The 25396-nt window shown below is 36.3% G+C and overlaps 1 protein-coding gene across 1 annotated transcript in view; it reads left to right on the top strand.

The window, feature by feature from the left end:
* The first annotated feature begins 1338 nt into the window (after window positions 1-1338).
* LOC115511480 (A disintegrin and metallopeptidase domain 3-like) overlaps window positions 1339-25396 on the top strand; it is a 119322-nt gene continuing 95264 nt past the window's right edge. The window contains exons 1-4 of the mRNA XM_030311872.1: window positions 1339-1435; window positions 1975-2054; window positions 6437-6492; window positions 14286-14364. Of these exons, the coding sequence (XP_030167732.1) occupies window positions 1372-1435; window positions 1975-2054; window positions 6437-6492; window positions 14286-14364 (279 nt within the window). The 5' untranslated portion in view covers window positions 1339-1371. The remainder of the gene's footprint in view (window positions 1436-1974; window positions 2055-6436; window positions 6493-14285; window positions 14365-25396) is intronic.

Here is a 25396-nt window from a genome sequence, read left to right as displayed (position 1 = left end):
TTTTATATAATTTGACAAAAAGATGAAATACTAATTTTAAGGTACATAGACACATTCAAGTAAATTAAATGAATACAGTATACACCAAGGACCACAATAAAACTAAATGCTTAGGCTATAAGTACTTTAGTGAAATATGCAAAATTGCTATTTTTAAGTTAAATCCCTTTTGTTACCATTTGTTACCTGTACCAATATTTTCTTGATAAATAGACACTAAAAGTAGTTTTAGGAAAAATATGAAAAAGGTATATATATATATTCTTAAAAGGCTATATACTCCGTTACATTTTTTTTCTTTTTACAAATTGAGAAAATCATTTGTTTTGTGGATAAATATTGTATTTAAGGAATGTGAGCAGAAGTATTCCATGGAAGGACAACTTGAGAATTGTCTGGCAAAAAAGTCCTGGCAAAACTGAAATCATGCAAGTCATCAACTTGCATATTAAGCCAAAAAATGAAATTTCTTTCCAAGTTATTCCGTTTTCATGTGTGAATGTCATACCAATGGGGAAAATGTTTACATTTAACCTTTTACTAGCCACAGATTTTTCCAAGAAGCCAAGTTATTCACAATGGAATAAATAAAATAATAGGAAAATAAAGTTGTTCTTACAGGATTTCACAGTTGTGATTTGTTTTTCGGTTTTGGTCTGATACTTAAACTGCTAATCCATAATGAGGGATTAACTTTTACTTAATTTCCTTAACCAAAGGGTTTTCTAAGAAACAAAGTTATCTACGATAGAAGAATTTATTTATACGATTTTTTTACACTCTTTATGTGTGTGCACGTGTGTTTGTTTCGACCTGAGACTTAAAATAGAAATACCGCAGTAGCCACGGTTAAAACATGCAACCGTCTGCTACTAACCATACTGTGAATTTCCATTTTGTTTTTCTTCACTAAAGTAATTCAGTCATTGTGCCAGAAAATGATCACGTGGACCACTGATACAGCCAAGCACTTCACCACCAGATGGTCCATTTCCAAAGGAGAAAACTTCACTTTATGACCCTTATGTAATCCCTAAATGTGTTTCAGATATCCGCATTTGGAAAATAAAGCCCAAGCCCAAACCCACTTGTGCACCAAGCCAGGCTGCTTTGTGCCTCCACAGCCCAGAGGGCGGTGGGTGGGCGCCTGGGGCTGCGGCTGTGCCCGCAGGTCAGCAGAACGCGCGGAGCGGGGCGGGCGGGGCGTGAGGAACAGCAGCGACCCCTCCCCCATCGCCCTGCTGCCTGCCCTGCCCGCGCCGCGCGCTCTGCCCCCGCTCCCTGCAGGCCGGGAGGTCAGGGCCCAGCGCGCGAGCGGCCCCCATTCCGCAGCCAACCGCCATCACCGTGGCAAGGCCGGCAGGACGCGCAATGCTGCCTGTCCTGCTGATCCTCTCAGGCCTGGGCCGGCTGACCTCCGCCGGCCATCGTGAGTGTAGGACCTGCTCCGTAGAGGGTCACCTGTCGCAGAGCCTGTGGGCGTGGCGGGCTCCAGAAGCTTGCTCCAGAACCCTGTGCCCGGCTGGGGGGAGCCCTGCGTCCTGTCAGAGCCCGCCTAGAGTCAGGATCCTGCGGGGCCTGCTGCTGGGAGGGCTCAGAACAGGACTGGGACAGTTGTCCTCACGTGCCTGACCCTGCACTTGGAGGAGGGGGCGAGCAGCTTCTGGGAGGTGGGGCCTCCAGAGCAGCTCTTCACCTATTGGGGCTGAGGTCAGCAAGTCCCAAAGTGTCTCTGGAAGGTGGTAGGGTCACGTCCCATTTCTAGGTAGCCTCTTCTGGAATGCACGAAGTCTGATTCCGTGGTGGGAACGTACCTGCGTGTGTGTGTGTGTGTGTGTGTGTGTGTGAGAGAGAGAGAGAGAGAGAGAGTGAGTTCGTGGAAGTTCAAAGAGTGATGTGATGTGACAGGACCACTGAAGAATGAGGATGCTGGCAGGCACTGGGGAATGCTTACAGGTGTTTTCCTTACTGCAGATCCTGAAACATCACTTCTACAAATTACAGTGCCACGGAAGATAGAGACAAACACCGATGGTGAAGTTTCAGAAACTCATGTAATTAAGAAATCACTTCTTTTTTGAGTGCTTTATTTTTACTGGACTGCGTGACCCAAATCAGCCCATGCACATATTCCTTTGAAATTTTGTGTCTTGATTTTTCTCATTTTCCAATGAACGTTATGAATCATTTTTAAAACACAGACTCAGAAAAAAGTGCCCCAAATCCCTATCACACAAAATGATATATATAGCCTACTGGACTTTTTTTTTTTAACAGAATATGTATATTTAAATATTTATTCTGTGTAAATGAGGTTACACTAACATTTACTTTTTATTTAACATAACTTTTTATGTTATTTATTTATTTATTTAATTTATTTAACATAATGTTTAAAATTACAATATATGGGGTGCCTGGGTGGCTCAGTCGTTTAGGCGGCTGACTTAGGGCATGATCTCACAGTCTGTGAGTTCGAGCCCTGCGTTGGGCTCTGTGCTGACAGCTCAGAGTCTGGAGCCTGCTTCAGATTCTATGTCTCCCTCTCTCTCTGCCCCTCCCCTGCTCATGCTTTGTCTCTCTCTGTCTCAGAAATAAATAAAAACATTAAAAAAAATTTTTAAATGACAGTATATAATTTCTTCATGCCTATATTTGCATATATAGGCGTATATGTTTGTTAAAATGGAAGTGATATTATTTTAAATCTGATTAAAAAGTAAAGCAAGTACATTGTAAAATTAAGTCTAGACAGGACAGAGTTGTTCAGAAAGTGAATGTCCGCCTCAGTTTCTAAAGGTAGTAAATTTGAACTGAATGAATTTTTAGAGATATGCACACACCTGCACATATAATTTTAGTAATAATATATGAGTGTGATAATTGGCTTTTAATTTATTTATAAAGTTAGAGTATACTTTTATGATAATAAATAAAACTGTCATTTTTCATAGCCATTCACATATGGATGTAACATTATTGTTTGTCAGATTTAAACATGTAGTTTTATAAACCTTCTTGGTAGTCATTTCCGTAGGATCAATGGGCAAGCCATTTTAAAAAAATGGTGCAGGGGCACCTGGGTGGCTCAGTTGGTTAAGTGTCTGACTTTGGCTCAGGTTATGATCTTGTGGTTCCTGAGTTTGAGCCGTGTGTTGGGTTCTGTGCTGACAGCTTGGAGCCTGGAGCCTGCTTTGGATTCTCACTCTTCCTGCCCCTCCCCTGCTAATGCTCTGTTTCTCAAAAATAAATAAACATTAAAATTTTTTTTAAATGATGCGTATTACAAAATATCTATCAGAAAAGTTTTATTGTAGTTAACTTTCATTAACAAAGAATAATAATGCTTCTTGAGGGTTTTTGCAGGCTTGGTTCAGACTTCTTATACCTGTTTGTTTTTTTTTAAGTTATTTTGAGAGAGACAGAGTGTGAGCGGGGGAGGGGCAGAGAGAGAGAGAGAGAGAGAGAGAGAGAGAGAGAGAAGGAGGATCTCAGGCAGGCCCTGTGCTGTCAGTGCAGAGCCTGATGTGGTGCTTGAACTCACAAAACTGTGAGATCATGACCTGAGCCAAAATCGAGTTAGATGCTCAACCAACTGAGCCACCCAGGCACTCCCGGCTTCTCGTTCCTGTCAATGTGATAAGTATAATGAATGCTTCACTTTTAATTGGCATTTTTAAATTAAGTCTTAAGACAAGATGCTTTTACATATATTGCCTATTTGAATCTTTTTTTTCTTGTTAATTTCTTACCGATTTTGATTTCCCTTTTTAAAAGAGTTTTATTTATTTTAGAGAGAAAAAGCAGGGAAGGGACAGAGAGAGGGAAACACAGAATCCCAAGAAGGCTCTAAACTGTCAGGACAGAGCCCGATGTAGGGCTTGAACTCACAAACTGTGCGATCATGATCTGAGCCCAGCAGTCAGACGCTTAACCAACTGAACCACCCAGGTGCCCCTTGTCTTCCCTTTTTATATGAATTATTTTTGGTTAGGACACTTTGTTTTCAAGAAAGATGTGTTGATGTAAAGACACACGGGAATATGATAGGAATCCAAGGATTGGAACCTCTGTAGCAATATCTGAGAGGACCATTGAATTGCCAACTGGAAAACTGTTAGACGCTGGGGTGGGTTTTATAGACTGAGTGGTCTGTTTGTCTCCTTTTATGGCACACACACACACACACACACACAATCCAGTAAATATGTGTTCATAAAAGCTATTACACCCAAACAAATACCCAGAGAATTTAAAATGTTTAGGACATATACTGGGAACATGCTAACCAAAAGCAAACACGAGTATCCATGACAAAAGCGGGAGAAAACCAACATTTAGTACACATACCCACACACCATTATAAGAGATAAGCATGCTACTTAATAAAATATTCAGTTCACTAGGAATATATAACAGTTCTAAATTTGTATGTTTTTAGAAAAATGCTCTCACATATAAGGACTGATTACACTAAAGGAAGAATTTTTCAAATCCATTTTCATAGTGATATCTTAAAATGTTTTTCTCAAATGTTGGTTTACAAATCATAAAGGGATTCATAAAGACAATTTGGACAACAAAAATATTTTATTTGACGGGTTTATATAGAAGTGAACCCATCAAATTGAATATATTGTTTTTTCTCTCTGCTATTTGTTTGGACTCACTAAACTCTATGGGATATCACCATAAGGCTCTTATTTAATGGCAAAGCGTATAGTGCAGCAAGAGAAAGAGAATTCAGGCAAATATCAGGAATTCCAGAAGCACTCAGTGAGCTTCATATGAACCCAGTCTCTGCGTTCCTATAACATGTTGAGTCTCTGGCTTGAAATAATGAGACTTATGGTAGGAATTTTGGCTTTTGGAGGACTCCTTAAAAAGCTTTCAGTGATGCTTTAAGTAGCCAAGCCAACCTTGTCAAACTGGTTAGGGAAACATTAAAGAAGTTAACTTTAGTCAAAAGAGTTTTTGAACCTTAAAAAGTACCCTATAAACCTAACTGTCTTTGTCTCAACAGAGAGTCAGAACATCTAGACTTGTAGGCAACTCCAGAAATAAAGGTAGTGTTTTTCTAATCCAGCTGTAATTCAACTATATAATAAATAATGCACATTCTTCTCAAGAATATACAGATAATTCAACAAAATTGACAAAAACAAGGAAAAAATGTTAAAATATCAAATTCTGACAATATAGTATTTATCTTGTAACAATTCAATTAAGTTAAATCTTAAAACAATTTAAAATGTATATGGAAATTTAAAAATACACTTCTACATTATTCATGGGTTGAAGAAGAAATCGTAAGTCATAATGGATATTAAACAATAATAGATGAGATTGAAGAAATTACAACCCCAAATTCAAGTCATATTCTGAAATGACATAGAGGCATACTTTACAATCATTTGCAATTTTGTAAATTTTATTCCTCTTTGCACCCACCAACAAAGATTCAAAAAATGTACTGAAGAAAACTATAGATTAAAAGGAGAAAAACAATGTCACAATAATTTGGGGAGATGTCAACACACCTTTTTCAAGAGTTGTAAGTTATAAAAGACGGAACACTATAGAAGGTTTAAAATGACTTATGCAGAAAACTATACCCAATGACAACCATGCTCAATAACAAAATTCACACTTTTCCCCATGTTTTCTACATTTTGCAAATGTGGAAATTAACCATGTGTGTGTTTTATGATGATGTCACAAATTGGATTCTTTGGGATGTGGTCTTTGAGAGGATTCTCATGAAGGCAGGTACGCTCTTGTGATGAGCGCCTGTGGAAAGGATGACAAGAAGCAGGAATGGGGAGACAGAGACTCAACTGAGTCTCAACAAAGTGTGAAGCTGGCATGGCCCATCAAGATCTGGAGTTGGAATGAGGGGGCTTCTCATTAAGTGGGGGCTGTATCAGAAAGTTGTGAGTTGGTGTGAGGTGACCCTCTTCAGCTGAGGCAATTCCTAAAGAGGACAGGGAGATGAAGATTCTGTGGGTAGCACTTCTGACAGCTTGGGGACGCTTCCTATCATCTTAAAAGGGGACCCATGTTGTATTTAATTTTCAATTTATTTGGGGTAGAAATTGCAAAGTAGAGAAAAGATAATGAAATTCAGGTTTCTTCCAAGATTACTCAACATTTCTAAATGTATCCATTTTAAGTTAAAATTTCATTATGATAATAAATGTTAATGACTAATGCTCTTAGTTTTGAAACAGATTTAGACTCCTTGATTTCATTGAAATTTAATTATGGTTAATTCTGTCATATATTCCAAGATGGAGAGAAGATAGCAATATACTTATATATGCATATGTTATTTTGAGACATGTGTGATATGATCTATGTTTATATGAAAGAGTAAATAAATTTTAAGAATTTTGAATTTCTAATAATTACATTCTCTCTGAATACTTTGCTGTAGGTCACTTATGCCATCAAAATTGACCAGAAAGTATACACTCTCCATCTTGAAAAACAGTAAGTAGACATTCTTCTTTTCATACAGTTGTTTTTAGTTTCTGAAATTTTTACAGTCACTACCCTAAGTTGAGCCTAAGCAAGAGCATGACTCTTATATTTAACATGTTACATCTTTGTGATTCAAGTCAGACTAGAATTCCAAGTTTTCATCTTGAGATTTTAAGTCTAATGTTTGAGCCAAATTCTAATTTCATGATGTAAAATTAATGTATATCAGATAGATGAAAATTAGTCTATATAACTCTTTACAATATAGCCACAACTGTAACAATTAAGGCAATAGCTTTATTTGTCCATATTGAATTTTGTTCATGCTGTCATTTTATATATGACTTTATGATTATATACATGATTTTAAGCATTTTACTTGCTATTACACCAACATTTTTTTTTTAATATTTAAAAAAATTTTTTTTCTGCATCGATTGACAGGATCATATGGTTCTTACCTTTTCTTTTATTAATGTCATGTCTCACATTGATTGATTTGTGAATATTGAACTAGCCCTGCAGCCCAGGAATGAATCCCACTTGATCATGGTGAATGATTCTTTTTATATGCTGTTGAATTCAATTTGCTAGTATCTTGTTGAGAATTTTTGCATCCATATTCATCAGGGATATTGGCCTGTAGGTCTTTAAAATTTTTTTAATGTTTTTTTTAGTGTTTTTAATGTTTTTTTAAATGTTGTGAATGTTTTTTAATGTTTTTAATATTTTTTTTAATGTTTATTCATTTTTGAGAGAGAGAGAGAGATAGAGCACGAGTCAGGGAGGGGCAGAGAGAGAGGGAGACAGAATCCGAAGCAGGCTCCAGGCTCTGAGATGTCAGCACAGAGCCTGATGTGAGGCTCGTACCCATGAACTGTGAGATCATGACCTGAGCTGAGGTGGGAGGCTTAACCGACTGAGCCACGCAGGTGCCCCAACATGGACATTTTTTTAATCTCTTAAATTTTCACTCTGTGAAGAAACCAGTTTCACCAATTAATAACCTTGTGTGTATCTTTCCACCATTTTCTTTCTATTCTAAATCTCACCTTTCCTTTAAATAAAATATGTAGAAACCTACTAAAAATGGTTTGTTTTTAGACAAATGGAAATACTGTTCTGTGATTGGCAGGTCTTATTTAATAACAGTGTTCATTTTCTTGCTTCATATATATATATATATATATATATATATAAATATATATATATCTTAGCTCATTCTTTAACAGCTAACATCTGTAGTATGGCAGGTTGATAGGTAATGAGGTTGTTTCCAGGGATTGTCACTAAAGAGGCCTGCAATAAACATCCTTGTATGTGTGTTTTTATGTAATAGAGATTTTGTTTTGTAGGCCTGATATCAAGAAATGTGTTTCTGGATCAGGAAGTATGAATAAAAGTAATAATAGTGATAATGATAACAACAAAACAACAAAAGTATCTGACATTATGGGGCACATATCAATTACCAGACATATTTCTAAGCAGTTTGCATGTAGTTACTGGTATAATGTCCAGACCAACCTTCTTTATTACTCACATTTTATATTAGGATTTTGAGAGATAATGCCAGTTTCTGAAGACAGTAGCAGTTTAGATTTTCAAAAGCATGCAAGATGTGCCAAAATATTATACTGCACATTTGTGTCAATTTGTATTTCCCTAAATAAGTTATCTAAACAATTAATCAACTATTTTCATTTTCCTGTTTCCTGGTTCTAATTTAATATTTATTTTTCAGAGCAGTTTTAGGTTCACAGCAATATTGAGTGGAAGGTACAGAGTGTTTCTGCATATACCCTGTGCCTCCCCGCACACATATATAGCCTCCCCATTATCAACATGCCCCACCAGAGTGATATATTTGTTATAATTGATGAGCCTGCATGTCATTATCACCCAAAGTCCATGGTTTATATTAGTCCAATATTTTTTATATTTGCTTTTTTCTTTTGAAGGATTAGACATTTAAAAAAGGAAAATTCTGAGAATAATATAATTATTTTCTTATCATGAAAGACACACATGTAAGCATTTTATTTATCTATTTTTCTAAAAGGTGTACATGACAGGTAATAGTGAAATCTATCATTTCAATTTCCAGAAATAGTTCTTTCACTGCCCAGTGCTAATCACAGTTATGATACTGACACATACTCTAGTGTCATGATTTTATCCTTATTCATCTGTATGCCTAGAGATTAATAAAAATAATCATGTTTTGCTTGATTTATTGACTTTGGCTCAGGTCATGATCTGGAGATTCATGAGATTGAGCCTTGCATTGGACTCTGAGCTAATAGCACTGAGCCTGCCTGGGATTCTCTCTATCCCTCTCTCTCTGCTTCTCTCTCTCTCTCTCAAAATAAATAAAATTAAATTAAAAAAAATAATCATCATGTTTTGAGTACTACTTTAAATACACATAAATGGCACAATACTTCTCTATATAATTTATCTTAATATGGTGGACCACTAAAGTGACCCCAATTCTTTACCTTTGCCTTTATCTTCACTCTTTGCCATGTAACTTTGAGTTCCTATCATCAAGAGGTTGAATATATGCATCACACCCCAGCCTCCCCACTCCCAGCCCTTGGATATGAGTTTATCTGTGCAAGGCCAACTTCATGGGTGTATGGTCCTCCAGGACTCCATGGTTAGACATGCTCTGTACTTGGTTTAATTCTCTGTTGTTGCTTCCCTGAGATTCTTAATACTTTTGAACAAGAGAGCTTGTATTTTAATTTCACTACGGGCCCTGCAAATCATGTAGCCCATTCTATGGCTATGTGACTTTGGCCAAAAAGATGTTAGCTGACTTGATTTAAACAGAGGTTTGAAAAAGCTCCCCATGGGGCGCCTGGGTGGCGCAGTCGGTTAAGCGTCCGACTTCAGCCAGGTCACGATCTCGCGGTCCGTGAGTTCGAGCCCCGCGTCGGGCTCTGGGCTGATGGCTCAGAGCCTGGAGCCTGTTTCCGGTTCTGTGTCTCCCTCTCTCTCTGCCCCTTCCCCATTCGTGCTCTGTCTCTCTCTGTCCCCAAAATAAATAAACGTTGAAAAAAAAAAAATTAAAAAAGAAAAAGCTCCCCTGCGTTCCTGCTCTCCATCTTGTTTGTCTGCCATCCCCATGAGAATATGTTTGGGCCAACTTGCTGGGAGATGGAGACAGGTGGGGCACAGCCAAGGTGCCCTAATCATCTCTAGATAAGTCAACATTCAGCTGAATCCCAGACCATTGATCAAGCCCAGCCGCCATTAGCAGAACTACTAAGTCTACTCACACTTGACCCAGAAGTGTGAGCAATAGATACTAATTATGTTACTGGGTGTGTTTCTGGTTTTGAGGCTGTGCTTTTTGTGCAAAATTTTTCATAACATCTTTGTTTGAGAGTCATTCATACAGATTTGTGCAGAATGGGTTCATTGATTGTAAATACATATGTAGCCATCGAATAAATATATCTCACTTGTTATTTGTCAACCTATATATTTATAGCAAGAAAAGCTGTATTGTGGCTATCTTTGGCCATGATGTTCTGGGCTCCAGTGAAATTGAAGGGCAATAAATGATACAATTGTCAAGAGTGCTGTATGCTACTAATTTTTACTTCCAAGGATTTATACCAGTCTTCACTCACACCAATAATTCAAAAACATTTCTGTTCTCTACATTCTCAATAAAATAAGTATCTTCACTCACTTATTTTTGTTAATGCATAAGAAATGCTATTTTATTGTTATTTCTATTCATTTGTTTTGGGTTATTTATTTTCAATCTATGGCTTATCCTTCTGCTTTTCTTTCTGTTTTTTTTTTTTCCCATGATCAATCTGTGGGAAGTTTTGTTTCCTGTAGATATTAACTCTTTATACGTTCTGTATGTTGCAAACATACTATCCAGCTTACTTATTGTCTTCTTCCTTTGTTTGTGGGATTTATTGCTAAAAAAATGAAATATTCATATAATCATTATATTCATATTTTCTTTCATAGGTTCTCAGATTCCTCACTTGTGTCACTCACATCTTGAATTTATAATATTCCTGTATAATTTTAAAAATTCTTTTTACATTTATGATGTAAATCCAATGCTTTCAGTTTCTTTACCTACCAACTGTTTTTGCATTTTCCAAGTTTTATTTCTGCTCTCTTTTTATTTTTTCCTTTTATTGCAATTTTATGCAATATTGTATTAGTTTAGTTTGTATTGTTTAGTTAGACTAGTTTCAGATTATTTTCTTCAGATGGGTTGCTTTCTAAACCTGTTCATATCTGCAAATGTCCCTTTTGTTCTCATAATTGAATAAATCCCTTAATTTTTCATTTTATTTAAAAAAATTTTTTTTAACGTTTATTTATTTTTGAGACAGAGAGAGACAGAGCATGAATGGGGGAGGGGCAGGGAGAGAGAGAGACACAGAATCGGAAGCAGGCTCCAGGCTCTAAGCCATCAGCCCAGAGCCCCACGCGGGGCTTGAACTCACAGACCGCGAGATCGTGACCTGAGCTGAAGTCGGACGCTTAACGACTGAAGCACCCAGGCGCCCCTTAATTTTTCACTTTAGTTTTAAATCATTACACATTAAAAAAAATTTTTTTATTACGTTTAGTTTTGAGAGGCAGAGAGAGACAGAGCATGAGTGGGGGAGGGGCAGAGAGAGAGGGAGACACAGAATCTGAAGCAGGCTCCGGGCTCTGAGCTGTCAGCACAGAGCCTGATGTGGGGCTCGAACTCATGAACTGTGAGATCATGACCTGAGCCGAAGTCGGATGCTTAACCGACTGAGCCACCCAGGCACCCCAAATCATACACATTTTAAAACATTTTATGGAAATATATGGTCTCATCCAGGGTCTTATGGATCTGCCCTTTATAGTATAGGTTTTCCTTCAACAATTTTTACATCTTTATTTTGGCTGTGTTTTTTACCTATTTGGTAGTAAATGTGTTCTGTTTATTGACTAGGCCTCTAATTCTGTTCTCAGCACACAAATTCTCTTTGGGACATTTATTAAATTATTTTTAACTGTCATCATCATTTTAGTTTGAGTATTTTTTTTCTTAAATGATATGCTTTGAAAGCCTATTAACTTTTTAACTTGTTAACTTTGCTTTAAATAATCATTATTTTCTGTAATCAATTTCTTCATTCAACCTCATAGGGAACTTGCTTTTAAGTTTTGCCTTTTTCCCTTTTGTTGTTCATTTTCCTTACATTGAATGTTGTTTTCCATTGAATGGTCATTTGTATTTTTTTATTTCACTAAGCAGACTTCTTTGTTGTTTTGTGTAGAAGCAAAAGTATACTTTTATACCCAGGATGAATAAACTTGCAAACTAAACTTTTATCCTTTTATTTAAAAAAAATTATTTATTTAAGTTCAAGTTAGTTAACATATAGCATAGTATTGGCTTCAGGGGTAGAACCCAGTGATTCATCACTTACATATAACACCCAGTGCTTATCCCAACAAGTGCCCTCCTTAAGGCCTATAGCCCATTTGGCCCTTTTCTCCCCCTGCCCCCACCTCCCCTCCAGCAACCCTCAGTTTGTTCTTCATATTTAAGAGTCTCTTATGGGTGCTCCTGGGTGGCTTACTCAGTTAAGCCTCTGACTTTGGCTCAGGTCATGCTCTCACGGTTTGTGAGTTTGGGCCCCATGTAGGGCTCTGTGCTGACAGCTCAGAGCCTGGAGCCTGCTTCAGATTCTGTGTCTCCCTCTCTCTGCCCCTCCCATGTTCCCATTCGGTCTCTTTCTTACTCTCTCTCAAAAATAAATAAATATTGAAAAAAAAAAGTATCTTATGGTCTGCCTCCCTCTCCGTTTTTATCTTATTTTTCCTTCCCTTCCTTTATGTTCATCTGTTGTGTTTCTTAAATTCCACGTATGAGTGAAATTATATGATATTTGTTTTTCTCTGACCGACTTATTTCGCTTAGCATGATACACTCTAATTCCATCCACGTTGTTGCAAATGGCAAGATTTCATTCTTTTCATCACCAAGAAGTATTCCATTGTGTGTGTGTGTGCGTATATATATATGTGTGTGTGTGTGTGTATATATATATATATATATACACCACACTTCTTCTTTATTCATCAGTCATTGGGTATTTGGGCTCTTTCCATACTTTGGCTATTTGTTGACAGTGCTGATATAAATATTGGGGTGCATGTGGCCCTATGAATCAGCATTTTTGTATCCTTTCAATAAATACCTAGTAGTGCAATTGCTGGGTTGTAGGGTAGTTCTATTTTTAGTTTTTTGAGGAACCTCCATACTGTTTTCCAGAGTGGTTGTACCAGTGTACATTACCATGAACAGTGCAAAAGAGTTCCCCTTTCTCCACATTTTTGCCAACATCTGTTGTTTCCTGAGTTGTTAATTTTTGCCATTCTGATAGGTGTGAGGTGGTATCTCACTGAGGTTTCGATTTGTATTTCTCTGATGATGAGTGATGCTGAGCATCCTTTCATGTGTCTGTTAGCCATCTGGATGTCTTCTTTGGAAAAGTATCTATTCATATCTTCTGCCCATTACTTCACTGGATTATTTGTCTTTTGGTGGTTGAGTTGGTAAGTTCTTTATAGATTTTGGATACTAACTCTTTATCTGATATGTCATTTGCAAATATGTTCTCCTTTTAATTATGCTTTTCAGAAATCTGTTGAATTTCGTTTTCCTGGGATATGATTCTGGGTTTCCATTTCCACCACCTTCATTTCCATGCTTAGTTGCTAAAATGAGGCTCTGCCCTTGTGCCAGAATTTGTGTTCTAGGTACTTGCATATAAACCAACCCAGAATATTTGGGATGTCCTTGAATATGTGTGCAATATGAGCTGATAAATATCAGTTTTTTTTTTTCTGGGAAGCCCTCTGGTTTTGTTATTTAAATTGAGGAAAAGAGAAAGCTGTCAGGAATGAGCAAAGATGAAGGAGGTCTGGAAAGAGAAGTAGTGGTGAAAGTATGCACTCCATGAATGGTCTAGTCCTTCTTTGACTCTTGGCCTTGAACTGCCCCTTGATATCTGGAATCCTTGAGAAACCCCAGTTCTCTCAACAATAAATAATGGTGTCAGATTGTTCCGTAAGAATCGCTATCTTCTCTGTAAGATTTCACTTTGGTACCATTTATGTGAGGTTTGTCTGTAGAGATCATTTAGCTTATGAAATTTGAGCAAAACACTAGTCTTCTCCTAAAAAAGGCTTTAAGAACTATTGTGTGCTTCTACAATTTCTTTTCCTCTTCTGCTACAAGAAAAGCATGTTTCAGCGGGTAGGAGGTATGTCTTTTCCCAGGTTCCAGAATGAAGATAGTGTGGAGTTGACAATAAACATGTAAAGAACATTCACTGTTGATTTAAGGCATTGAGAATTCTGAGGTTGTTTTTACCACAGCATAATTTCATGAAAACTATCATAAAAAGCATATATTTTTTGTTTCTTATCAATCCATGGCTACTTGTTAGCAAATATATTTATGTCCTGAGATTTACTGATGGTTGGATCTTAAAGAAAATTTGTTGTGGGAATCTGGAAGTCCTGGTTTTTATTATACATAGATCTATGTCATTATGATTTCCCTACTGATATCTGATTATACTGCTTATTATGTTTTCCTATATACAAAATATGCTGTCAGAAAGCAAATGAGATAATGGAGAGATGGCTCAATTTAATTTTTGGATATTTGAAACTGTAAAATTGAATGTAAATTATGCTTAATTTCATGATTTTGCTTGTGTTTATATTACTATTACAGTGAAGTGTCATTCCTTTCATTGAATTAGGTCATTTTTAGACCCTCATTTCCTTGTGTATGCATACAACAAATCAGGAACATTGTATCCAGATTCTTCATTTATAAAGGTAAGTTTTGCTTTGTGTTCTGTAGATTTATGTGTTTTTATATGTATGTATGTGTGTGTGTGTGTATATATATACACACACACACACATACATACATACATATATCATTAAAGCGCTGTTGGTGGAAAGCAAAAGAATGCCTTCTACCCCACAGAATTATTGGGCAAACAGATTAGAAGCCCAAATATAAGGGGGCAATTAGTAGGAAGGCAGACTGAATAGAACAACTACTTTTCAAACTTGGAACTCGAATCTCCTATCCAAACAGGTCCTTTAAACTATGACAAGTTTAGAGGTCTTAGAGGGAAAGTGAGTTAAGGAGCTAAAAATAAGAAACCCCAAAACACAGAGTCATTTTGTTTATTTGTTTGTTTATTTATTTATTTATTTTTTTGTTTTTGGAAAATATTTTTAAATTTTATTTTTGTAATTTGCATCCAAATTAGTTAGCATATAGTGCAATAATGATTTCAGGAATAGATTCATTAATGCCCCTTACCCATTGAGCCCATCTCCCCTCCCACAACCCCTCCAGGAACCCTCTGTTTGTTCTCCTTATTTAAGAGTCTCTTATGTTTTGTCCCCCTCCCTGTTTTTATATTATTTTTGCTTCCATTCCCTCATGTTCATCTGTTTTGTCTCTTACAGTCCTCATGTGAGTGAAGTCATATGATATTTGTCTTTCTCTGACTAATTTTGTTTAGCATAATACCCTCTAGTTTCATCCACATAATTGCAAATGGCAAGATTTCATTCTTTTTGATTACTGAGTAATACTCCATTGTATATATATACCACCTCTTCTTTAACCATTCATCCACGAATGGACATTTGGGCTCTTTCCATACTTTGGCTATGATCAGTAGTGCTGCTATAAACATTGGAGTGCATGTGCCCTTTGGAAACATCATACCTATATCCCTTGGATAGATGCCTAGTAGTGCAATTGCTGGCTCGTAGGGTAGTTCTGTTTTTAATTTTTTGAGGAACCTCCATACTGTTTTCCAGAGTGGCTGCACCAGTTTGCATCAGTGCAAAAGAGATGTTTCTCTGCATCCTTGCCAACATCTGTTGTTTCCTGAGTTGTTCATTTTAGCCATTCTGACAGGTGTGAGGTGGTATCTCATTGTAGTTTGATTTGTATTTCCCTGATGATGAGTGATGTTGAGCATTTTTTTCATCTGTCAGTTTGGCCATATGGATGTCTTCTTTGGTGAAGTGTTTATTCATGTCTTTTGCCCATTTCTTCACTGGATTATTTGATTTTTGGGTGTTGAGTTTGATAAATTCTTTATAGATTTTGGATACTAACCCTTTATCTGATATGTAGTTTGCAAATATCTTCTCCCATTCTGTTGGTTGGTTGCCTTTTAATTTTGCTGATTGTTTCCTTTGCTGTGCAGAAGCTTTTTTATTTTGATGAGGTCCCAATAGTTCATTTTTGCTTTTGTTTCCCTTGCCTCCGGAGATGTGTTGAGTAAGAAGTTTCTGTGGCCGAGGTCAAAAAGAGGTTTTTGCCTGCTTTCTCCTTGAGGATTTTGATGGCTTCCTGTCTTACATTGAGGTCTTTCATCCATTTTGAGTTTATTTTTGTGTATGGTGTAAGAAAGTGGTCCAGGTTCATTCTTCTGCATGTCGCTGTCCAGTTTTCCCAGCACCACTTGCTGAAGAGACAGTCTTTATTCCATTGGATATTCTTTCCTGCTTTGTCAAAGATTAGTTGGCCATATGTTTGTGGGTCCATTTCTGGGTTTTCTATTCTGTTCCATTGATCTGAGTGTCTGTTCTTGTGCCAGTACCATACTGTCTTGATGATTATAGCTTTGTAGTGTAGCTTGAAGTCTGGGATTGTGATGAGCTTTGTAGTATAGCTTGAAGTCTGGGATTGTGATGCTTCCTGTTTGGTTTTCTTTTTCAAGATCACTGTGGCTATTTGGGGTCTTTTCTGGTTCCATAAAAATTTTAGGATTATTTGTTCTAGCTCTGTGAAGAATGCTGGTGTTACTTTGATAGGGATTGCACTGAATATGTAGATTGCTTTGGGTAGTATCGATATTTTAACAATATTTGTTCTTCCTATCCAGGAGCATGGAATCTTTTTCCATTTTTTTGTGTCTTCTTCAATTTCTTTCATAAGCTTTCTATAGTTTTCAGTGTATAGATTTTTCACCTCTTTGGTTAGATTTATTCCTAGGTATTTTATGGTTTTTGGTGCAATTGTAAATGGGATCGATTCCTTGATTTCTCTTTCTGTCACTTCACTGTTGGTGTATAGGAATGCAACCGATTTCTGTGCATTGGCTTTATATTCTGCAACTTTGTTGAATTCATGAATCAGTTCTACCAGTTTTTTGTGGAATCTTTTGGGTTTTCCATATAGAATATCATGTCATCTGTGAAGAGTGAAAGTTTGACCTCCTCCTGGCCAATTTGGATGTCTTTTATTTCTTTGTGTTGTCTGATTGCTGAGGCTAAGACTTCTAATACTATGTTGAATAACAGTGGTGAGAGTGGACATCCCTGTCTTTTTCCTGACCTTAGGGGGAAAGCTCTCAGTTTTTCCCCATTGAGGATGATATTAGTGTTGGGTCTTTTTATATGGCTTTTATGATCTTGAAGTATGATCCTTCTATCCCTACTTTCTTGAGGGTTTTTGTCAAGAAAGGATGCTGTATTTTGTCAAATGCTTTCTCTGCATCTATTGAGAGGATCATATGTTCTTGTCCTTTCTTTTATTGATGTTATGAATCACATTGATTGTTTTGTGGATATTGAACCAGTCCTGCGTCACAGGTATAAATCCCACTTGGTCGGGATGAATAATTTTTTTAATGTATTGTTAGATCCGGGTGGCTAATACCTTGTTGAGGATTTTTTGCATCCATGTTCATCAGGGAAATTGGTATATAGTTCTCCTTTTTAGTGGGGTCTCTGTCTGGTTTTGGAATCAAGGTAATGGTGGTTTCATAGAAAGAGTTTGGAAGTTTTCCTTCCATTTCTATTTTTTTGGAACAGCTTCAAGAGAATAGGTGTTAACTCTTCTTTAAATGTTTGGGAGAATTCCCCTGGAAAGCCATCTGGCCCTGGACTGTTGTGTTTTGGGAGATATTTGATTACTAATTTGATTTCTTTACTCGTTATGGGTCTGTTCAAATTTTCTATTTCTTCCTGTTTCAGTTTTGGTAGTGTATATGGTTCTAGGAATTTGTCCATTTCTTTCAGATTGCCCATTTTATTGGCATATAATTTCTCATAATATTCACTTACTATTGTTTTTATTTTCTGCTGTGTTGGTTGTGATCTCTCTTCTTTCATTCTTGATTTTATTTATTTGGGTCCTTTTCTTTTTCATTTTGATCAAACTGGGTAGTGGCTTATCAATTTTGTCAATTTTTTCAAAGACCCAGCTTCTGGTTTCATTGATCTGTTCTGTTTTTTTTTTTTTTTTTTTGTTTTGTTTTTTGTTTCTATAGCATTAATTTCTGCTCTAATCTTTATTATTTCCTGTCTTCTGATAGTTTTGGGTTTTATTTGCTGTTCTTTTTCCAGCTGTTTAAGGCGTAAGGTTAGGTTGTATATCTAAGATCTTTCTTCCTTCTTTAGGAAGGCCTGGATTGCTATATACTTTCCTCTAATGACTGCCTTTCCTGTGTCCCAGAGGTTTTGGGTTGTGGTGTTATCATTTTCATTGGCTTCCATGAACTTTTTAATTTCCTCTTTAACTTCTTGGTTAGCCCATTCATTCTTTAGTAGGATGTTATTTACTCTCCAAGTATTTGGAGTTCTTTAGTCTCCAAGAATTTGTTACCTTTTCAAATTTTTTCTTGTGGTTGATTTGGAGTTTCATAGTGTTGTGGTCTGAAAACAGGCCTGGTATGATCTCAGTCTTTTTGTACTTGTTGAGTGCTGATTTATGTCCCAGTATGTTGTCTATTCTGGAGAATATTTCATGTGCACTGGAGAAGAATGTATATTCTGCTGCTTTAGGATGAAATGTTCTGAATATATCTTTTAAGTCCATCTGGTCCAGTGTGTCATTCAAAGCCATTTTTTCCTTGTTGATGTTTTGATTAGATGATCTGTGCATTGCTGTGAGCAGGGTGTTGAGGTCCCCTACTATTATATTACTATCAATGAGTTTCTTTATGTTTGTGATTAATTGCTTTATATATTTGGGTGCTGGCACATTTGGCACATAAATGTTTACAATTGTTAGGTCTTCTTGGTGGATAGACCCCTTGATTATGATATAATGCTCTTTTTCATCTCTTGATACAATCTTTACTTTAAAGACTAAATTGTCTGATATAAGTATGACTACTCTGGCTTTCTTTTGTTGACCATTAGCATGATAGATGGTTCTCCATCCCCTTACATTCAATATGAAGGTGTCTTTAGGTCTAAAGTGGGTCCCTTGTAAATGGCATATAGATGGATCTTGTTTTTTTATCCATTATGTCACCCTATGTCTTTTTATTGGAACATTTAGTCCATTGACGTTTAGAGTGAGTACTGAAAGATATGAATTTATTGCCATTATGTTGCTTGTAGAGTTGGAGTTTCTGGTGGTGTTCTCTGGTCCTTTCTAGTCTTTGTTGCTTTTGGTCTTTATTTATTTGTTTTTATTTTTTCATCTTTTCTCCCCTCAGAGAGGTAAAAAATGAGGTAAATAAAAAAATTAAAATTAAATTAGATTAAATTAAAATAAAAAAATAAGATTAAGGAAATACTAAAATTAAAAAAATAAAAGCAAACACACACACCCCAAATGGAATAAATGATGCTATATCTTTAGTCTGGGTGTTGAAAGGGGCTTGATAGATCAGAGAAAATAGGGGAAAGATAAAAAGAAAAGAAAAAGAACAAAAGGAAATTCTTTGAAATTTTGATAAATGGATACACTGAAGTAGACTAAAATGAATTGATGGAAGTAAAATAGAATTTGAAAATATTACACAAAAGTAGAAAATATAGTAGAAAAAATTAAAAGTATTTTTAACAAAAATTGGAAATAAAAATTAATTTTTTCTCTTTCTGTATTCAAGAAAAAGAAAAGAAATAAAAAAGAAAAGAAAGGAAATTGAATAGATGGACCAGCGAACAGAGTGAAACACGACTGAAATTACTTCATTTTCCCCTAGAAGTCAAATTATGATGCGCTTTATAGTCCATACACTAAGCAGGCAGAGAGACTTGTGTTCCTGAGGAGTGGTTTGCCCATTTGGGCATGACTTAGAGTAATGACTCTGTTCTCCACTAGGTGGTGTTGCTTAGCTTACTGGGGTGGATTTTTGTGGTGCTTGTAGGTGTGTATGTGCATGCGCAGGAGTGGTGAAAATGGCACACCCAGCTACCCAGTCTGTAGTATTGGAACTGTGTTCTCCCTGAACAGCAATTGTGCACCCATCCTTTGTCTTTGGCTTCTGTCCACTCCCCGTTTTTACACAGTCCATGACCAAGCCCCAGGCAGTGTCTCCTTCCTGAGTTTTGTCTCAGATGCAGCTATTTTTCCCAACCTGTTACTTCTGAGGGACTGTGGCTTTGACCTGTTCTTCCCCTCTGCAGGAGGGTCTCACCGTGCAATGGCTGGGTGCTGGCTGCACCCAGGATGTTTGTGGGAACATGCTGCTGCCGATGCCTAGAGACTGTGGCCTGGTGCCAGCCCGCCCCAGAAAAAGTTTGTGTGATAGTGTAGCAGCACAGTTTGAGGGATTATTGAAAATCACAACACACATCTGACACCATGCTTCACCCTTAACGATGTTGTTCCAGCACCAGTGAATGTGGTTGTTCTCCTGGGTCCACTGGGCCCTTGCCTTTGGGGAACCCACACAGCCTCTACCAGATGTCCTCCCAGCAGGAGAACCACCTCCCCCCATGTGGCCTGAAGAACCCCAGGCTTCACTTTGCTCCAGGGGGTTCGCCCTTCCCACCAGAGCACTGCCAGGTATCTAGCTGTGGAGTTTCAGACCCTGCACTCCCCCTGTTTATAGTCTTAATGGAGTTTAAACCCTCTCCTTTCTCCTCTCTCCCTTTTTAGTTCAGTCACTATGGCTGTTTCCACTTTTCCACTTTATCTCCAGCTGCTTTTGGTGGGGTGCTTTTCCCATATTCCCCTCCTCCCCCTGTCTCCGTCCTCTCTCTGCACACAAAAGCAGCTCCCTGTCCTCCGTAGCTTCTCTCTCCCCCAGTTCACCTTTCCATGTTGCATACCTGCTGAATTCTGTGGTTCAGGTTGTGCAGATTGTTGTGTTAATCCTCAGATCACTTTTCTAGGTGTGCAGGATGGTTTAATGTTGGTCTGGCTGTATTTCATGGATGCGAGACACACAAAAAACTTTCATGCTGTTCTACCATCTTGGCTTTTCCCCAGAGTCATTTTAATTGAGATTTTGTAGGGCCTGAGCAGAGGAGGAAGTAGTGGGAATTACTGTGTGGAATGACCTTATAGAAAGAACTGCCTTATAGAAAGGGAAAGTGAGGATGCAAAAGCATGTTGAGTATAGAATCTGAATAGGTTCACATGTGAAACATAGGAGTTTGTGTTGTTCCCAAAATGCAGATAGGAGTCAAGAAATTTTAAGTATGTGAGAAAGTTAGCTTTAGTCTGTGAGATATTTATTTTGTGAGAACAGATGATTGGGAAGAAGTAAATGCAAGTGAAGGGTCAGATTCTATTGCCACATTGCAACTGAGAGACAATGAAATTAAAAATAACTAGTACAACATTGTTTTGTTTTTTACCATCTGCAAGTAAAAAGCAGAACAAAATACATGAGACTCCTATTTTTAGACATTTGGCAATAGGCTGATCAGGAATTTTTTTTCTCTGAGAGAAAAGAAAGCCCAGAAGATGAGTCACATTCAACTTGGCCCTCTGACTGAGGATAAAGTCTTAACCAGAGCATAGGGAGTTGGAACCAGGCAGAACTTGAAGAATTTGGAGTTCAGCACTGCTGAAGCAGCTGGAACTGGCATGACACAGGACCAGAGAAGAGGGGCCATGAGACGTATGATTTTTTATGGGGAGGGGAGTTGTCCTTATGTCCCTGACTAAAGATTAGCCTGCCTATGTGCTGGATAAAACTCTACTAAAGGGCAGAGTGTAAAATGGAGATAATACTAAAGGTCAAACAGTGTTGGGAGATGTTGTATCTTCAGCCTGGACAGAGTAGGGTGACTTTGCTGACACCCAGACATTCAACTGAGATCAGAAAGACTGATTCTTAGGAGGACAGATCAAGCTTTAGAGTAAGAGATACTCTTATCACCCCAGTTCCCTACCCAAGGTCTAAAACTCAGAAACAAGAGGGTTAAGAAAGGTTGCCATTAAATTAATTTGCCTTCCTATACCAAATGCAAAACTTTACAAAGGGTTAAAACATAGTAGATGAAAGAAATAATGCAGATAAGGGTAGAAATCAATGAGATAGAAAAATGAAAAAGAATAGAAAAAATTAAAGGCCAGAATTTAGTTCTTTACAAGGACTAATTAACATTAATAACCCCTAGTAAGACTCTTCTAGAACAAAAACAAATTCCATCAATATTAGGGATGTAGGGAGACATGATTAGTCATACAGAAAATAAAATGATATTTTGGAGGATTATGAAAGCTTTATGTCAATAAATTTGGTAATTTAGATGAAATGACAACTTTGCTGAAAAGGACAACTTACCAAAATTGAGGGGAGAAATAATAGAAAATCTCAATCACTTGAAATCTATTTAAGAAATTGAATTTCTAAACAACCACATTCCCACAAAGAAACACCAGCTCTACATGTTCTCACACTTTACCTTGTCTAGTCTTTAACTATTTAAAGTATTGCTTCTATGAACATTCATGTGAAATTTTTTTGTGGACATAATTTTTATTTTTCTGGGATACATGCCCAGGAATATGATTGCTAGGTCATAAGGTAAGTATGTTTGTTTTTTAAAATTAATTATCAAGTATTTTCCAGAGTGTCTGTACCATTTTACACTTCCACTGGCAATGTAGGAAAGATGGAGTGTCTGCATTTTTGCCACCATTTGATCAGTATTTAAATTTTTTTTAGGGACACCTGAGTGGCTCATTTGGTTAAGCATCTGACTCCTGATGTTGGCTCAGGTCAAGATCTCACAGTTGTGAGATCAAGCCTGGCATCTGGCTCCATGCTGGGCATGGAACCTGCTTAAGATTCTCTCTCTCCTTCTCCCTCTGTCCCTCCCCCTTGCTTGCTTGCTCTCTCTCTCTGAAAAAAAAAACAACTAGAAGTAAAAAGATTTTAAATTTTAGTCATTATGATAGACGTGTAGTGATATCTCATGCAATTTTAATTTGCATTTCCCTAATGTCCAGTGATATTGAACATATTTTCATGAAATGAATTGTCTATTAATGTCCTTTACCCATTTTCTACTTGGATTGGTTTGTTTTTTATTGTTGGTTTTTAAGTTGTTTATATATTTTTAAATACAAGTCCTCTGCCAGATAGGTGGTTTGCCAATATTTATTTGCAGTCTGTAATTTGTCTTTTCATCCTCTTTATAATGTCTCTTATTGATCAGAAAATTTTAATTTTGCTGAGAATTAATTTATCAACTTTTCCTTTTATGAATGGAGGCTTAGGTATCAAATTTAGGAACTCCATGTATCCCTAGTTCCTCAAGATTGCATGTTATTTTTTTTTTGACCTAAAAGCTTTATACTTTTATTTACATTTAATTGTTCACTTTGAGATAATTTTGTGTAGGGTGTGATACTTGAATGAATCAAGCCTCATTCTTTTGACTGAAGAAGTGATTTGATCCAACACCATTGATATAAAAGGTTGTTCTGCATCAAATTGCTCATGCATCTTTGTCAAAAAGTCAATGGGGCATGTTTTTGTGGAAATATTTCTGGGTTCTTTATTTTCTTCAGTTCTTCTATGTGTCTATACTATTGTCAATATCATCCTATTTTCCTTAGTTTACCTGTAAATTGGCATTTACATAGGCCACCATGATTCCTCCTACTTTACTCTTTTTCAAGATTTTTAGACTATAGTAAATATTTTGCTTTTTCATATAAATTTTGGACTAAATTACTTCATGAATACAAACAAGTTTGCTGGTATTGTGATAGACATTGTATTAACCCTATAAATCAATTTGGCAAGAATTAACATTTTTGACATATTGAGTCTTCCAACCCATGAATGCAGTGAGTCTCTTCATTTATTTCATTTATGTCTTTCAATAGCATTTTGTAATTTTAGCATTCATATCCTGCACAGAGTTTTTTTAAAGTTATACACCAGATTATTTTATTTTCTTTGGAGCAACTGTAAATGGTATTGTATTTTAATTTCAGTTTCCACATGTTGTTATCTAGAAATGCAATTTATTTGTCTGTGTTGATCTGGTTACATCCTTGCTGAAGTCACACATTAATTTTATAAAGTTTTTTTTTTAGATAGATTCCTTGAGATTTTTTTTACATAGATATGTCTTTTACAAATAGGGACATTTTTCTTTTTTCCTTTTCAGTCTGTATGCTTTTTATTTCTTTGCTTTGCTTTACTGTGCTTGTTACAACTTCTAGTGCTGTGTTGAATCACAATAGTGAGGGCAAACTTTCTCACCTTGTTCCCAATCTTAGGGATAATGTATTCAGTCTTTCCATATTGAGGATAATGGTAGCTGTAGGTTGTTTTTTTTTTTTAAATATACTCCTTATAACTTTGAGGAAATCTTTACTCCTAGATTGCTAACAGCTTTTTTTCCCCCATCAAATGTTGTGTGTTACAGATGGCTTTCTGTATGATATGATCATATGAGTTTTCTGTTTTAGCCTGTTGATATGATGGATTTCATGGCTTATATTCAGATGTTAAAACAGTATTGCATATCTTGAAAGCTACAATTTGGTTCTGGTGTATAATTCTTCTTATCCATGACTGGATTTGATTTGCTAATAATTTCTTGAAGAATTTTTTGTCAAGGTTCATGAGAAATATTGGTTTATAATTTTCTCTTTTTGTACTGACTTTATCTAATTTTTCTGTTAGTGTATTAATGGCCTATAAAATAAATTGGGAAGTGTTATTTCCTATTTTATTTTCTGGAAAATGTTATATAAAGTATATGTTAATTTTTAAGATATTTGGTAAAATTCTTTAGTGACATTACTAGGCCTGGGAATTTTTGTGCGTATGCATGTGGAAGATTTTTAATTACTAACTCAGTTTATTTAATAGTTTTAGGAATATCTTCTTTATCTGTTTTATATGTATTGTTATGGTGGTTTGTGGTTTTTAAGGAATAGGTCCATTCCATTTCAGGTATGGAATTTATGGGTGCAGTTTTGTCATAGTCCTTACTATCCTTTTAATAGAAGTGTTTCATTTCTGACGTCAATGATTGCCATCTTCTCTCTGCTTAACTTTGTCAGTCCTGCTAGAGATTTTTCAATTTATTGAATTTATCAAAGAAGTAGTGTTTTTTGCTTTTTCCATACTATTGTCTTATTTCAATGTCACAGCATTTAGCTCTTAGGTTTATTTTGTCCCTTATACCTTATTTTGGGTTAATTTTTTTCTAGTTCATTGATAGAACAACATATTATCAATTTTTGACCTTCCCTCTTTACTATTATAAGCATTTTAAGACTAAAATTTCCTGCTTAGCACTGCTTGAGCTGCAGCCTAAAAGAATATGTTGTATTTTCACTTTAATACAGTTATATGTACTTTTAAAATTTCCTTTGAGACTTCTTGATTCATGGGTTTTTAAAAGTGTATTGTTCAAATTTGGAGAGTTTTCCTGTTGTCCTTGTCTTTTGATTTCTAGTTTGATTTCATTATGTTTAGAAAATATTTCCTATATGATTTCAATCCTTTTAAATTTGTGAAGGTTTGCTTTATGATTTTTTTCCCAAATTTTTATGTAAATTCAAATTAGTTAACCTGTAGTGTAATGTTGATTTCAAGAGTAGAATTTAGTGATTCACCACTTACATATAACACCAAGTGTTCATCATAACAAGTGCCCTCCTTAATAC

This window comes from Lynx canadensis, chromosome B1 (assembly GCF_007474595.2).
Source record: "Lynx canadensis isolate LIC74 chromosome B1, mLynCan4.pri.v2, whole genome shotgun sequence".
Classification (NCBI taxonomy): Eukaryota; Metazoa; Chordata; class Mammalia; order Carnivora; family Felidae; genus Lynx; species Lynx canadensis.
This window is presented reverse-complemented; position numbering and strand designations above follow the sequence as displayed.